The 15,707-nt window shown below is 52.1% G+C and overlaps 1 protein-coding gene across 2 annotated transcripts; it reads left to right on the forward strand.

The window, feature by feature from the left end:
• The first annotated feature begins 184 nt into the window (after nt 1-184).
• Nucleotides 185-15,190, forward strand: MTRES1 (mitochondrial transcription rescue factor 1). Of its 2 annotated transcripts, none has more exons than XM_004605762.3 (4): nt 185-291; nt 6,202-6,683; nt 10,261-10,333; nt 14,953-15,190. In XM_004605762.3, the coding sequence occupies exons 2-4, from the start codon at nt 6,214-6,216 to the stop codon at nt 15,130-15,132; spliced, it is 723 nt and encodes a 240-aa protein (XP_004605819.2). In that variant the 5' UTR covers nt 185-291; nt 6,202-6,213; the 3' UTR covers nt 15,133-15,190. The 2 variants fall into 2 exon arrangements, with proteins under 2 accessions (XP_004605819.2, XP_054993132.1); XM_055137157.1 differs by lacking the exon at nt 185-291 and adding an exon at nt 413-629.
• Nucleotides 15,191-15,707: the final 517 nt, after the last annotated feature.

The raw sequence follows: 15,707 nt of genomic DNA on the forward strand, positions 1-15,707 counted from the left end.
GTCTACGAGCGCTTGAGTGGGTATCACAGGGCGCTCACTTCTGGGTTCAGCGGCGTGTTCAGGGGTCGCCTGCGGCCCCTCGGTCCTCCCGCGGAGTCCTCCGAGCCGCCCCGACCAGCAGGGGCCGCTGCGCTGCTGCTGCGCCCTCACAACCCACTCTCGGGAGGCCAGCCCCCGGAAGGGGCGGGGCTCCGGACGCCGGGGGGCCGGCGGCGGCGGCGGCTGCGGCGGGGCGGAGGCGCGGCGACAGGGTGGCGGGAGGACTAAGGGAGGAGCGGCCCCGACGTGCAGGTAATTGCAGCCTCGCCGGGCTCAGAGCGCCCCCCGGGCAGGCCGCGCGGCCCCTCTGTTGCTGGGGTGGGGCGGGGAGGAAGCGTAAGCGCGTTTATGCGCTAAGGAGCGCGGCGATGCCCTTCTGCCCGGTCGCGTCTCTGCGTGAGTCACCCAGGCCGGGGCAGGCCCCGGTTAGCCTCGAGGGTGGACTCGGGGGTGGACCCGGGGGCGCTGCGGGGCACCGTGCGGGGACCCAGCCCGCGCACCCGCCACTCAGGTCCCGGCTCCGAACGCCGCCCGGGGGCCGGAGCACCCCTGTGCTGTCCAGCCTCGCCTGACCTTGGAGACCCGGGAAGGTGCGCCGCCCGCGGCGGGAGGGCTGCGCCGCTGACGGGGAGGGGGCAGTGGGGACCCGAACCCCCATCCTCGAGGACCGTCGGGAGAACGGGAGAAGACTTTTTTTTTCGTTGGGATCCACCTAAAAGCTCTTGCCGGGCTGGCGGCCACCGTGTGAACGGAATCGATAACGTGGGGAGCGCACATCCCCGGCAGGTCAAGGACGGACGGCTTTGGCCTCTGTACCCCGGAATTATTTGGGGTGTGTGTGGGTGTGGGTGTGTGTGTTTGTGTTTGTGTATGTGTTTTCCTAACTGCTGTCGGTGAGTTCAGAGATGATACCGCCGTCCCGAAGACTTGGCCTGAAACTCCCTGCCGTGCTCATTCCCCCTCCTGTCCACACTGCCTGCCTTGGCCCAAGAGCCAAGAGGAGATCTGGGCGAAGGACACTGCTCCTGGGCCACTTTCCCGACCTTAGGTCAGGCTTTCTTTGGACCACCCCCCCCACCACCACCACTCCCTTGCTCTTTGGGTCTAGCTAGCTTGGAGGCACGAGGGTTTGGGAGCACTCTCTACTAGGCTCTTGCCCACCCGGCGCGTGGGCGTGTGTGCGCGTGTGCTTTTTCGGATCCATGCGAAAAACGCTTCAGTTGTCCGAATCTTATGTTCATTGCCTTCTGTTTAATTAAGCATTTTATAAAATGGCTTTATAAAGCACTGTTCTGGGCACTTGGGACTCCAGGGACAGTCCCTACCCTTGCAGCATCTTTATTCTCCCTAGCAGGTGGAAAAGATAATCCTAATCAACTAGAGTGATGGGTGATAAACAGCTTATTGTGGGATTATGGGTGGGGCAGGGCTTGTGGAGGTGACATTGGAGCCGGGAGCTGAAGAAAATGCCCTGTTCATGGAGGTGTCGGCTAAGTGTCCTTAGGTGCAGGTGGCAGGAGGCGCCCTACCCAGGAATGTGCCTGATGTGGTATAGGGACAACTTGTCCCATCGAAAAGAATAGTCATGAGGCTGCAGGTGGACCCCACTTGTGAGAGAGAGAGGAGAGAGAGAGAGAGAGAGAGAGAGAGAGAGAGAGAGAGAGAGAGAGAGAGAGAGAGATCGCATAGGAGAACTGAGAGGCAGGGTACTGCTATAATTTTTCTTTTGTGAACAAAATCATTTTTCAGTACTACAGAGAGCAGATGTAGACAGTCTTTTGCAGCTCAGGTGCTCAGTGATAGGCGTCTAAGCCTGTGGGAATCTGTGGGTGAGACAAGTTGTGAATTGAAAGCCAAAGTGGTTTCCTGGCATAGTGGATGTGGGAGTGAGGAACGAGAAGCTCAAGGGTGCACAGTAAGTGGTTTTCTTTCTCAATGAGGTTTGTATTAACTGAGATGGGAAGAGGCGTTCTTCCCAGTGTGGTGCCATAGAGCTAGGGGTGGAGATATAGCTGTTGTTGTTTGGGGACCAGTTAAGTTTAAGGTGCCCGTTGTGGATCCAGGAGGAAATGCTGGTACTGTGCCACGGATGGATAGACACTTCTGCATAGTGCCTGGACTTAATCACTAGGGAGCCTGGGTTTGAATGTTTTGTGTCTGGGTGTAGCTGAGATTGGCTTATCAGATGGAATAAGTAGATTAACATGTGAGACGGTGATGAGCCCAGAGTAAAAGGTGAACATTAAAAAGACGTGGGTTGGAGAGGAGATGGTTCAAAGGGCCGGAGCACATGCTTTACATGAGGGAGGCTGGGATTAGATCCTCCCCCTGTCCCTAGCACTACTGGGTATGACCTAAAACCAAAACGCAAAAGGTCAAATATGGGTGATTTGCATTTCCTTTTTTTAAAAAATTTTCTACCATGAAATATTTGGCCCAAGAAATAGTGTAGTGGTAGGAAATGTGGATTATTTTGTTTTATTTCATATATGTATATATATATATACATATATATAACGTATGTTATATGTGTATATAATCATGAAAACTTAAAAAAAAAGTTACTAATAGAAAAAGTCTTACTTTGCAAAATAAAGGAGTATCTTGGCAAAATAAAAAGCAGCCTCCATTGGATAACTTTGTCCTGGTCTGATCTCCAGTACTGCATGATCCCCCAAACACTAAACCAGGAATAGCCCTGGAGCACCACCAGGTGGCCCCAGAACAAAATTAAACTTTTATTTATTTATTTTATTGTAGTGATCTCTGAAATCTGGAAACTACTGAAGGATGTCGTTTTTCTTCCTTAATCCCCACTTACATCACTTTCACTGTCATCCTGCTGCTCATTGATTTGCTCGAGCGGGCACCAGTAACATCTCCACTGTGAGACTTGTTACTGTATTTGGCATATTGAATACGCCACAGGGAGCTTGCCAGGCTCTGCCGTGCGGGCGGGATACTCTTGGTAGCTTGCCCGGCTCCGGCTCTCTGAGAGGGGGCGAAGGAATTGAACCCGGGGCTGCCACAGCCACGTGCAAGGCAAAACGCCCTACCTGCTGTGCTATCGCTCCAGCCCGATCTCCACTTACATAAAATGTATATTTCTTTGTATAAATGAGAATTCAATGACGCTTTTAAATTACACAGGACAGGTGTTAAAATGATTTCTTGCTATTTGTGGGGAGGGGGACACTGTTGGGCCCCACCCGTGGGTGCTGGGACTGGGACTCCAGGCCTCTCCAAACTAGGCTCGAACTCCCCTGCTGAGCCACATGGCCCAGCCCTTGTGGCATTTCTAGTAAGCCTTCTGCTCCCTGTAGGTGGGGCTCCACCGTGGACCTCCCTGGAGGCGGCGTGCGTCTGGCGTCTGGGCTGTGCCGCGGGGAGCTTGCATTCCTGCCCACTTGGCTCTTCAGTTGTGGGGACTGCACAGACATTGTTCCCATGTCAGGGGTTACAGGCAGCTGAGAAGCTCAGGATTGTGCTTATGTGGGCAGCACCCACCGGGGGCTTTGTATTTGTTTATTGGGCCACACATGGCAGTCCTTGGTGGGTAGGGATTACTTCTCCCCAGCAGGTGCCAGGGGAGTTGTTCCTGGCGTTGCCAGAGGAACCAGCGGTGCTGGGGACTGAACCTGGGTCTGTACTCAGCCTGTTGGTGCTTTCTCTAATCCATGGGACTTCAGCCACTGAGCTACTCCTGGCTTCTCGTCAGTGTCTTTGAGTATCCTGTGGCAGCGTAGCGTTTCATTTCAAATTGTAGTTGCGTTGAGAATCAGTCCGTGGGTTCTGGAGGAACAATGCTGTGGCTAAAGGGTCGACCTTAACAAGCACAGGGTCACAAGTGAAAGTCCCCCAGGGCCCCCCATGCCCCGAGCTTGATCCTGGCACCTGAGCCCAGTGTCTCAGCGGTCTTCGATCCCTGACACCATTTCCAGCCACACTGCAGCCAGGTGCGCATGGGTGTGTGTATGTGTGTGTGTGTGTGTGTGTGTGTGTGTGTGTGTGTGTGTGTGTGTGTGTGCAAACTCCACAGAAAAGGGCAGAGGACAAGTCTTGTACCTGGAGGATCTGGGTTCAGTCCCTGGTGCCACCAAAAGAAAAAAAAAAAGCCCACCAGGGAAAAGCTCACAACTTTTTGTTCTAGCACCATAACTAAAAAGATGCCTGAACCTCATGTGGTCCCCTGAGCACCGCCAGATGTGGCCCCAAAACTAAGAAAGTAAAATTAAAGGGGTCTAGGGATAGTACAGTGGGTAGGGGGTTTCCCTTGCACATAGCCAACCCAGGTTCAATCCCCAGCATTCCATATGGTCCCCCAAGCACCATCTGGGAGTAATTCCTGAATGCAGAGCCAGGAGTAACCCCTGAGCATCACTGGGTGTGACCCCGAAAACAAAAAAATTAAATAAAAATTAAAAAGATGCCTGAGCAGTGTTGGAGCCCTTCCACCACCCCTGGCCCCCACCATCCCTAGTATGTGCACCTCAGAAGAGCCACAGGATTCCAGACCCTTGTGAGCACCTTTGGAGTGTGTCTATACTGCAGCCTGATGCGCAGCCCCGGCAAGCACCATGGCTTTAAAAAGAAGCAAAGTCAAGAAAGTGTCAGCAGGTATCAATTGGAAGTAACTGTTTGCATCTCCCAAGTCTGCTCAGTCCTGGCCGCCTGAAGATGCGCTGCAGCTTAACCCTCATGATGCCAGGGATAGAACCGGGATCGGCCACCACAGACAAGGCCAGCACCTTAACTCCTGCACTCTCTCTCCAGCCCCATCTGTTTTTGAGCAGACATTAATTGTTCTTGGCTGGGGTTGTGCCTATCCAGGAGCACTTGCCTTGCTACTTCTGGCACCACCACGAAACCAAACAAACAAACAAAAGATAATTGCTCTTGTCATCCTTGTAGTGAATGAAAACTAGGAAGAAGGGAAAACCATGAAAATCATTTTCATCAAAAGAAATCAGTTCCCAAGTACAACTTTGGCCCGAAGTCAGTCATTCACAGACTTGAAGTGCAAGTTGACCGGACATATGGCATCTCCTGGAATCACCAAGTCCTAGTCTCCAAAGCCACTTCCAGGAGGCCCAGGGAGATAGTTCTGAGGGCTACTCTGCATGCCTGGCACGGGAAGCCCCAGGTCTCTTCCAGACCCCTGCACCACTGGCATGGCCCTGGTGGATGCTTGTACTCTTGGGCACACGCGGCACTGGCAGGTGTGGCCCTCAAGCAAAAATAAGTCATTGAGAGGGGTGTGGTATAGTGGTAGAGTGTAAGCACACCTTGCATCAGACTTTGGCTAGCAGAAAATTGGAAGAGTGAAATAAGTCAATAGGCCAAGGAGAGAGATAGTTAAAGGGGCTGACGCACATGCTTTGCATTCTGGAGCCCCAGGTTCCATTCTCAGCCCCACATGCCTGTCCCCCACCCACCCCAAGCAACATGTCAGGAGCAGCTTCTGAGCACCGCTGAGTGTGACTCAAAAAAACAAACTGAAATAAAGTAAATCGTTGGAACTGTTGTTCATCTTTTTTCAGTAGCGCACGGTTCCCTGGTTTATTTGGGGAAGAAGAGAAGTAATGCTTTTGTACTGCACAAGTATCCAGGTCTGCCCTTGTTGCCGCCACGAGGGAAGCACACGGATTTCATCGTACATAATCTCACCAGGATGACTCACCAGGCCACAGTTCGTGGCCCTTGATACAGACAGATGGATCTGGTCTTTCCTGGAGCACTGATATGGAACCATGTCTTTGGAAGCATCACTTTATCATTATAAGAGTGAAAAAAGTATGATCAGCTGTTCAAGAACCTGCCTTGGTTGGACCTTTGTCCTTTGAAGTTGGAGTTTTCAAGAGCGTATTCAGTGAGGATTTACTGTCCTAGATAGGAAATATTCCTGGAGGGCCTGAGTGATAATACAGCAGGGAGGGCGTTTGCCCTGCACGCAGCTAGCCTGGGTTCGATCCCTGCCATCTCACCACCAGGGGTAATTTCTGAGTGCAGAGCCAGGAGTAACCCCTGAGCATCACTTGGTGTGAGCCAAAAGCAAAAAAAAAAAAAAAGAAAAGAAAAAAAGTTCCTGGGGTATGTGGTTTAAGCTGCAAGGACCCAGTCCTCTGGACTGGTGAAGTAAAACTGAATTCTTCTCTCTTACAGGTTATAGGCGCCATGGCCGTGCCAAGTGTCAGGTTGCCTGCAAGTCTTTTAAGAAAACCAGATGCCTGGCTCAGACTCTGGGCGACACTTCGGGGGACACCTTGCGCACACACGCCCCACACCTCCTGGAAGCGATACTTCTACTTCTCTAGTACCAAGTCCACGGCCTCAAATCATAAGACATTTCTTCAGAATATTTTCTCACTGAGACTGCCGGGACTTTTCGTTTCTCCACAAAGTATCTTTCCACTCTCCCTAAGACTCAAAAGCAGTGTTAGTTCTAAAAAGTCCGCTAAAAAGACTCAGCAAAAAGTCGAAGAGGAAGAGGACTCCGATGAGGAGGTTGACCGTGAGCTGAGTGTGCCGGGAGAGGAGTTGGAGGATGACCCCAGCATGCCCAGAGACTACAAAGACCTGGAGAAGACCGTGCAGTCCTTCCGGTACGACGTGATCCTGAAGACAGGCCTGGATGTCGGGAGAAAGTAAGTGTGATGTGTGTTGTGGAATAAACTAACCCACCTTGCAGTGAGTGGGTCACTTGCTAGGTTATCTCTGGGTAGCATTTGCAGTCACTCAGGCCCTTTTGTGGTAAAGGGCAACCCGCAGATACTGGAAGAACCATAGGGGTGTCCCAGAAATCTGCCAGTCCGTGAGAAAACCCGCAGAAGTGACAGCCTTCAGACCCCATGTGCCCTGCCCCTTTGATTTGAAGACATGCTTGAGTCTTACCCAGACCATTGATTTAGGGAATTGGGAAGAAAAGGAATTTGCCATGTTTGATCTGGATGTGGCAAATATAAAGCACGTGACGGGGGCAGATAGTACAGTGGGTAGAGCACTTGCCTTGCATATGGCCAACCCTATGTGGTCTCCTGAACCTCACCAAAGGTTCCTGGGCCACAGGAATCCCTGAGCCACAGAGCCAGGAGTATACCCTGAGCAGTGCCAGGTACGGCCCCAAAGCCAATTAATAAAGTGCACAAGGGTTTACTAGGGTCCTACAGTGTGAAATGGTTCCCTTTAGAAAGAGAAGAAGCAAAAGAACATGGTTGAGAATAAGCTGCAGGGACTTCTGTGGATCCTTGAGCAAGTTAACATCAGTGCTGCCTTAGTTCTTCATTTGTGAGCACGTGCTCTGAAGATGGTTTCTAAGACTCCACTATCCTGACTTTCTATACAAGTTTTAATGGGCCAGAGAGGTGGTTCAGTGGGCTAAACTTTGTATACAGGAGGCCCAGTTGACCACATGGACCCATCTAGCACAGCATTAACCTAAAGCACTGCCACGTGTATCACCCCCCTGCCCCCCAAATAACAATGATTGGCAATAATTTTTTTTTTATTTAAGTGCCTATCTCAGGGCTGGAGACATTGCACAGCCATTAAAGATGGGTAGGGCTTTTGCCCTGCATGCGGCCGGCCCGGGTTTAATCTCCAGCATCCCATATGGTCCCCTGAGCACTGCCAGGAGTAATTCATGAATGAAGAGCCAGGAATATTACCTGAGCATTGCCGGGTGTATCCCAAAAAGAAAAAAAAAAGTTCCTGACTCAAGAGCCAGAGAGATGGTACAGTGGGTAGGGTGCTTACCTTGCATATGGCCAGCCCAGGTACTATCCCCAACATCACCTAGTTGGTCCCTCAATGTCCAGGAGTAACTCCTGAAATTGCTGGGTATGTTCCCAAAATGATAGCACAGTGGGTATGGCATTTGCCTTGCACGCAGCCAGCCCGGGTTCGATTCCTCCGCCCCTCTCGGAGAGCCTGGCAAGCTACCAAGAGTATCTTGCCCGCACAGCAGAGCCTGGCAAGCTACCCGTGGCGTATTTGATATGCCAAAAAACAGTAACAACGAGTCTCAAATGAAGACGTTACTGGTGCCCACTCAAGCAAATCAATGAGCAGTGGGATGACAGTGACAGTGATGTTCCCAAAACACACACAAAGTGCCTAACTCAATACTAGAAATAACTATTCATATATATATAGTTCATGGAGATAAAGTCTAATGTTTCAAGATCTCTGTAACATTCTTTACTTTCTGCTGGATTAATTCTGTAATAGTGGTTTTAGTGGTCTTCAGAGCTCGGAGTTATATAATACATCATGTAGGACATTGGCCTTGTATGCCCCCAGCCTGGATTTGATCTTTGGTTCCCCATCTGGTCTCCTGAGCCTGTCAGAAGTGATACCTGAGCACTGTCGGATATGGCCCAAAAACCAAAAAAATGGTGGCCCTCAGGCAAGGAAAAGCTCAAAACGTTAGTGCATGTGCTTTGATCCCCGGCACCTTTATGGTCCCCTGGCCACTGCCAGATAGAAATCAGATACCAAAAATAGAGGGGAAGTGATAATTACCCCATAGTTCATTCCTCTAGTACTCATAGTGTGATAAACTGCATGCAAAGTAAAAGTTGTGTTACAATTAATAAATTCAGAAAGATTTCCTTATGTGGTGTGCCTTTGTCCCCTAATTCAATCCTATACATTCATAAAGATCACTCCAAGTCCACAGGCACCTGGTTAGGATTTGTTTAATGTTCTTTAAAATCTGGTAAGCTCCCATGTCTTCTCCCTCTCCCAGTGTAGTAGCTGATGATGGTATTGTCGTCATACTACTGGCTTGGGGCGTGGAACTGAGACCTCCCGCATACAAAGCTGTGCTCTAGCCCTGCTACCATTCGTCAGCCTCCATCTCATTCCGGATGTGAGTCACCTGGCATCAGATTGAGCACATATTGTGTTTACCTCTTCTGCTGGACTGGTACCTTCTCCAACGAATATATATGACCAGCAGAGGGTTTCTCCCTGGCCACCCCCGGTGCTGGTTCAGTGGCTGACAGGCTGGGGTGAGGCAGGCAGTGTCTTTACTTTGTTGAGGCTGGATCGATAGCACAGCAGAAAGGGCATTTGTCTTTTATGCGACTGACCCAGGTTCCATCCCTGGCATCCCATATGTTCCCCCGAGCACCGCCAGGAGTAACTCCTGAGTGCAGAGCCAGGAGTAACACCTGAGTATAGCCAGGTGAGACCCCAAGACAAAACAAAAATACTTAAAACTGTTGTGGGAAGTTGCTGCCTGGGGGAGTCGGGTCTTGAAGTCCCTTCCAGGCTCCTCTGAATGGGATTTGTGCTAACCCCCTCCCGAAAGCTCCATGCGGGGTTCAAGGAATGCTAGAGGTAGGTCTGCCCCTGGACCCTCAGTGCTTAAGCCACAGTCTGTGATCCCTTATGAGGTCACATAACTAAAGGTGGGAGTGGGGGACCACCAAAAATTGGTCTGAAATTTATGGTCTACTGAATGTTTGATTTGTATTCATTTCACACACGTACACACACCTTTATTTAAACATCATGGTTTATTGTTCATGATTCGTTACAGGCATTCAGTATTCCAACACCCATCTCAACACCACTGTCACCTTCCCTCCACCATTGTCTCATTTTCCCAACCACCCAAGCTTCCCCCCATACCAGGCCCACAGTAACTTATTTGATACTGCTTGTTACCACTAAATGACTAACAGAATGATAGAAAAATATTTCGGTAGAAGAAAATTTGTAAAAATTGCTTCATCGCACCATGGGGACAGTAAGTCCTTGTCCGAGGGTTTACTAAGCTGTTGCAAGTTAAGCCTTCTATGTTAATGTTTTTGTTACTTGCGATGATGAGTCGGCTTCTACATCACATTCTCATCCGATCTGGTGTGCGCCTACTGGGATGTTGGTACTACAAAGTTTGGAAAGAATAAGATTTGTACTCTTTATTTCATGTGCTCTGGTGCGCCCAAAAAGTTCTTGGGCAAAAAGGGTTGCTAGTGGGAAGGGTTCAGGAGCCCTGCCTCAGAGTCCTCAGCACTGCAGCTGCAGAGGAGCAGAGGAGAGAAGCTGGGCCCTGGAGCCAGGGGTCTCTTTCTGTCCCCGCAGCCGCTGTGGAGATGCTGCGGAAAGCGTGGGCACTGGCAGAGAAATAAGCGGTGAAGACAAGTGTTTCCTCAGATTTATAAAATGGTTTTGTGAATATTTTTTCTAAAACATGCTGCTTTTTTTTTTTTAAAGCAAAGTGGAAGATGCTTTCTACAAAGGTGATCTCAGGCTGAATGGAGAAAAGTTATGGAAGAAGAGCAGAACGGTAAGATGTGAACCCTGTGCCGAGAGAGATGCTGCCCCACCCGAATTCGGCTCCTGTGCCACCAGCGTCCTCTCGGCGTGTGTGTGTGTGTGTGTGTGTGTGTGTGTGTGTGTGTGTGTGTGTGTGTGTGTGTGTGTGTGTGTGTGTGTGTGTGTGTGTGTGTGTGTGTGTGTGTGTCTGAGAGAGAGAGAGAGAGAGAGAGAGAAACTTCCCTAAGAGCCAGCCAGTTTTACCACATGCCATTTTCTCACACCCAGCGGTGCTCAAGGGGCTCATATGTGGTGCCAGGAATTGAACCCGGTCAGCTGCGCGCATGTTCTTAAAAAATTTGGGGGTGGAGTGCCAGAAACCTAAACTGACAGGGTACTTGCCTTCCACGTGGCGAGTTGGCACCGTGTGCATTTCCCCAAACCCTGCCAGGAGTGATCCCTGCCTGAGTACTACCAAGTTTGGCCCTCCAAAAAACAAATTTTGGGGGTGGGGGCTCCTCAGCAATGGTCAGGGGACCCGGGGTCCACACCCAGCAGTACTGCCCCTTCAGTTGACCCCTCCTGCAGTGCCCAGGTGCACAGCTTCATGGAGGAGAGCTGTCACAAGTCACCTTATATGTTACTTTGGGTCAGGGCCAGCGTGTTCAGAGGTCGCCACCGGCAGTGCTTAGGGGACCGTGGTGCCAGGGATGGGACCTGCAGTGTGTGTTCACTGTTGAGCTCTCTCCAGCCCAGCCTCTCTTACCCCTATCAGCTCCATGGCCCTGCTGTTCTTAAATGAAGGAAGCCACTTCAAAGCAGTATAGTCTAGAATCCAGTGTTGTTGTAAAAAGTCACATATACACATACATATATGTATATATATGTGTGTATGAATATATATACACACACCAACTCTTGGGGGGCAGGATGTGGCTTAGTTGTAGAATACATACCTTATATGCATGAGGCGGTGGGTCAGTTCCGAGGGTTGGAGAAAAGAATTCTTTTTTTTTTAAATTTTTTTAATGGATCACATGAATATAATAGGGATCATGCTTCCTATTTTTGTTTTGGGGACCACATCCAGCTGTGCTCTGAACATATTCCTGGTTCCGCACTCAGGAATCACGCCTGGAATGCAGGAACCATCTGGAGTGCCAGGAATCAAACCCAGGTTGGCCATGTGCTAGGCAAGTGCCTTAGCTGCTGTGCTACCCCTGGCCCAGTTTATTTATTTTTTTGTTTTGTTTTGTTCTGGGTTTTAGAGGGGGGTAACACCCAGCAATGCTCAGAGGTCACTCCTGGCTCTCTGCTCAGTGCTCAAGGGACCATATGGGATGCCAGGAATTGAACCCCGGTTATCTGCATGAGGCAAATGTCCTGCTCGCTGTACTATCACTCCAGCCCCTTCATTTTTTTTTAATGCAAATGTTTTGCTGGGTATCCAACCCAGGGCTGGACTTGAACCCAGAGCATCACACATACAAGAAAATTTAATTCAGAAGTGAAGAGTTGAACCAAATCTCCAGCCCTGAATTTTTATGAGTGCATCACTTTCATCATTGGAAAAGACCTAATAATGGTAAAAATTAACATGAGACGATAAAAAACAAAGATCCTTTAAAAAGTTCGGAAGGGGGCTGGCGCAATAGCACAGCGGGTAGGGCGTTTGCCTTGCACGTGGCCGACCCAGGTACTAATCCCAGCATCCCATATGGTCCCCTGAGCACCGCCAGGGGTAATTCCTGAGTGAAGAGCCAGGAGTAACCCCTGTGTATCGCCGGGTGTGATCCAAAAACCAGAAAAAAAAAAAAAAGTTCGGAAGACTCAGAAGGCATTGACAGGCATGATTAACTCTGGGTGGCTAAGGAGCAAACATCCTAAGGAAATTATCCTTAGGAGGGCTCCATCCATCCCCTGGTGACCCCACCCCACCCCAGGGAGGCTGCTCTTAATGCCTGGCACCCCCAGTCCCCGCTGGCCTTGGTTGGTACCCCCTCCCTAGCCCTGCCCAACTGTAGGTCCTGGGCATCAAGGGTGGCCTCCCCAGTGTGGGTGTGGGACCACCAAGGCATGGAGTCCTCGTAATTATCCTAAGGATATATGCTTGACCACATAGTCTGGTCAAGCCGCTTTCCTGCTTCAGAGCACAACTGGGGGAGGGATGTGGCTCAGTCGTGGAGGTCACACCTTCTACATATGTTGCAGACCTGGGTTCGGCGGTCGGGGAGATGACTCTGAGGTTACGGTACATGCTTTGCCCAGGTTCAGCCTCTAGCACGCCATGGTCCCTGGCATCACCGGAGGATGGAGGCCCCTGAGGCACTGCCAGGGGGACCTGGGTAGTCCCCGGCACCCCAGGGCCCAAGCAACTTCTGCCACCTGTCTGCTCTCACAGTGAACCCCTGATGAGTCCCGGTTAGCTGAATCTCAGGATGGGGCCCCAGGACCTCCTCAGCACAGCGTGGGAGACCCCCATTAAAAAAATATAAAACAAGGCTTGGTTCTTATACACACACAGCTTGGGAGACCCCCACCAAGCAATATACAATAAAACTTGCTTGATATCTTCACACACACACAAATTCAGCAGACAAACTGGACTAGCCCCTGTGACTGGAGGCCCCGCTGCCCCCAAAGGTGAGAGCGGGTGGCTGAGTGCCCGTTGCTCCCCGACGCGAGCACCGGGCCTGGCGCCAGAGGCCTGACTCCCCCGGGTGGGGCTGCTCCTTGCAGCCTAGCAAGCACCAGGCAGGGGCTCCCCGTGCTGTGCCAGCACCCCTGGAGAGCTTCCCGCTGTGGGTCGCTCAGGGAGTGCAGAGACGGAGCAGAGCCGACCGACCGCGCCTTCTCTTCCTTGCATCCCCCGAGCCCTTGCCCAGCCCCCTCTCCGCTGCCCTCACAGACATGGGCGCCCCTTCCTCTCCCCCTCAGCTTTCAGACACTGGTCACTGCAGCCTTGGTTTTGTAGCCGCCTCCTGCCCCAATGTTCAGCTGTGGCTTCTAGATTTCTCCTAAGGAGGAGGAAAGGCGCCCCCGCCCCCTGCAGAACACTTGAGGCCCTGTTACTGGCGGCCTGGTCACCATGGTAACCACAGCTGAGGGGAGATTTGAAATGGAGATAATTGGAAGCGCCCTTAATCCCAGCCAGTGTGGCTTTGTGTCTGGCGCTGCCCCCCACATGAGAATCCACAGGCCTTGTGGGAGAACAAAGCCCCCCTCCCCTCCCGTGGGGCCAGGGTCTGGCTGTTGAGGGGGGTCTGGGGGGTGAAGCAGGTGCCTTGTGGGAGCTGTGCCTCTTAATCTAAGCGCAGCTCATTGGGGAGGGGGTCCTGGCCAGGACTGGGGGTACTCGGCATTAATCACGGCCTCCCCAGAGTGGGTGTGGAGTCACCAGGGGATGGGGCCCTCCTAAACCCAGTCTGCAGGGGGCTTTCTGGGAGAGAGAATATAGTCCCCTGTCTCCACCCTCTGGCCTAGAAATAGGCCCAAAGGGACCCACTCCCCATCATGCTGGTCTTATGGGGCCAACATCAAGCACAGGGTGTCAGTGTCGATTAGATAAGTTGTTTTTCTCTGTACAGCTGTTTGTAGCTTTTCACTCTGCGTACTGTGTGTATTTGCTAAAAATGTGAATGTTAAAGATTTTTAATAAAGTTATGCCAGGAAAGGTCAGGCAGAGCCCCCCAAGCCTCGCCTTGCTCGGCGTTGGTATGCTTTTGTATTTTGGGTCGTTCCTGGTGCTGCTCTGGCCCGTGCAGGAGCCCAGCCCTTTGTGCCATCTCCCCCTCGCAGCTAAGAGCTAAGGCGAAGGGCCAGGGCAATGGTACAGCTGGTCGGGCACTTGCGTTTGGCCGACCACGCTTCTGTCCTCAGCATTGTGTATGGTTCCCCCAGCCCCGCCAGGAGTGATGCCTGAGCACCGCTGGGCGGGACCCACAGCAGCAGCAACAAAGCTAAGGAAGTAGACTTGATACTCACTGCACTACAGCCCACCCCACATATGTGGGCGAGTCCACCCTGCAGACACACACAGGGGAGCAGCCTCTTCCTGCTGCTGCTGCTGTGTGCCGCTCCTCAGCCCAGAGCCAAGCTAGTTACCGCTTCCTGTCAGGGCCCTCGGGCCTGTAGGGGCTGGAATGTTTGCCTTGCACCTGGCCGGCCCCATTTCCATCCCGGCATCACACAGTGGACTCCTAGCACCTCCAGAAGAGCCTGTAGCTCACATTTTGGAGCAGGGCGGGGATGGGGGAGGATGCTTACTGTCCATCCTGAGCAGGCCTAAGCAGTGCTGGGTAGTGTGAGATGTGCCCCGTGCTCTCATGGAAGCCAGTGCATGGCCCTGCAGTCACTTGCCCTTCTTCCCAGGTTGCTGGCCAGGCCCCTGGGGTGGCCGTCCCTTATTCCAGAGCTGCCCAGTGGATTTGGCCTTGGCCCCTGCAGTCCACTGCAGCAATAGCACCCAGCAGGACCCTCTGTCAGTGATGCTGCCCCTTCGGGGGCCGAGTTCTCTGGGTGGCGCAGTGGCCACGGGCCAGTGCTGGACAGGGCAGCCTCTTTCCTTGCCCTGTTCCTCAGAAACATGCAGCTCAGGTTTCGCTGGATCTAACCTGCCGCCCATCGGCTTTGTATCGTCTCCTTTCCTAGGTGAAAGTGGGAGATGCACTGGACCTCGTCCTCGAGGAGAATAAAGACGCAGAGACGGAGACTGTGATGCGGATTCTCCTGAAAAAGGTGTTCGAGGAGAAGACGCAGAGCGACAAGTTCCGGGTGGTGCTGCGCCGGTGGAAAAGGCTCCAGCTGCAGAAGAAGAATGCGGCGAAGTGAGCGGGCAGCCAGCTGCCAAGAGGACTTTTCATTCAAATAAATTTTGCTTTTCTCTGAATCTGCTGCGCCGTTTTGTGATGATGGGAGGCTGCTGTCTGGGAGAGCCCCTTCCCCCGGCCGCATTCTCCCCGGCCTGGCACGATTCCTACGCGCTTCGAGCTCTGAGCACACACATACAGGCTGATGGACTGTGCCCAGAGGGGCGCTAGTCACCAGCCTACCCGCTAAAGAGACTCGCCTGGTGTTGCTTAGTGTTTGCCTCTGGTCACTGCCGGCCAGCCGCTCTCTGCGGAAGCTTCTGAAGGCAAAAGCCAACAGACTCCCCACAGCTTGTGAGGGTGGTACAGTGGGTAAAGGTACTTGCCTTTGAACGAGGCCAACCTGAGTTCGATCCCCAGCATCCCAGTTGGTCTCCTGAGCACCGCTGGAGTGACCTGAGCACAGAGCCAGGAGTAAGGCCTTGATCAGGGTTGGGTGTGACAACCAAAACAAAGAGCAGCTCCAGCCCCAGGGGAGGGTTGCCAGGACTTGCCTTTCCCACCTGTCTGGGGTAGCACGTTGCTGCCTTCATGCCC

This window comes from Sorex araneus, chromosome 4 (genome assembly GCF_027595985.1).
Source record: "Sorex araneus isolate mSorAra2 chromosome 4, mSorAra2.pri, whole genome shotgun sequence".
Lineage (NCBI taxonomy): Eukaryota > Metazoa > Chordata > Mammalia > Eulipotyphla > Soricidae > Sorex > Sorex araneus.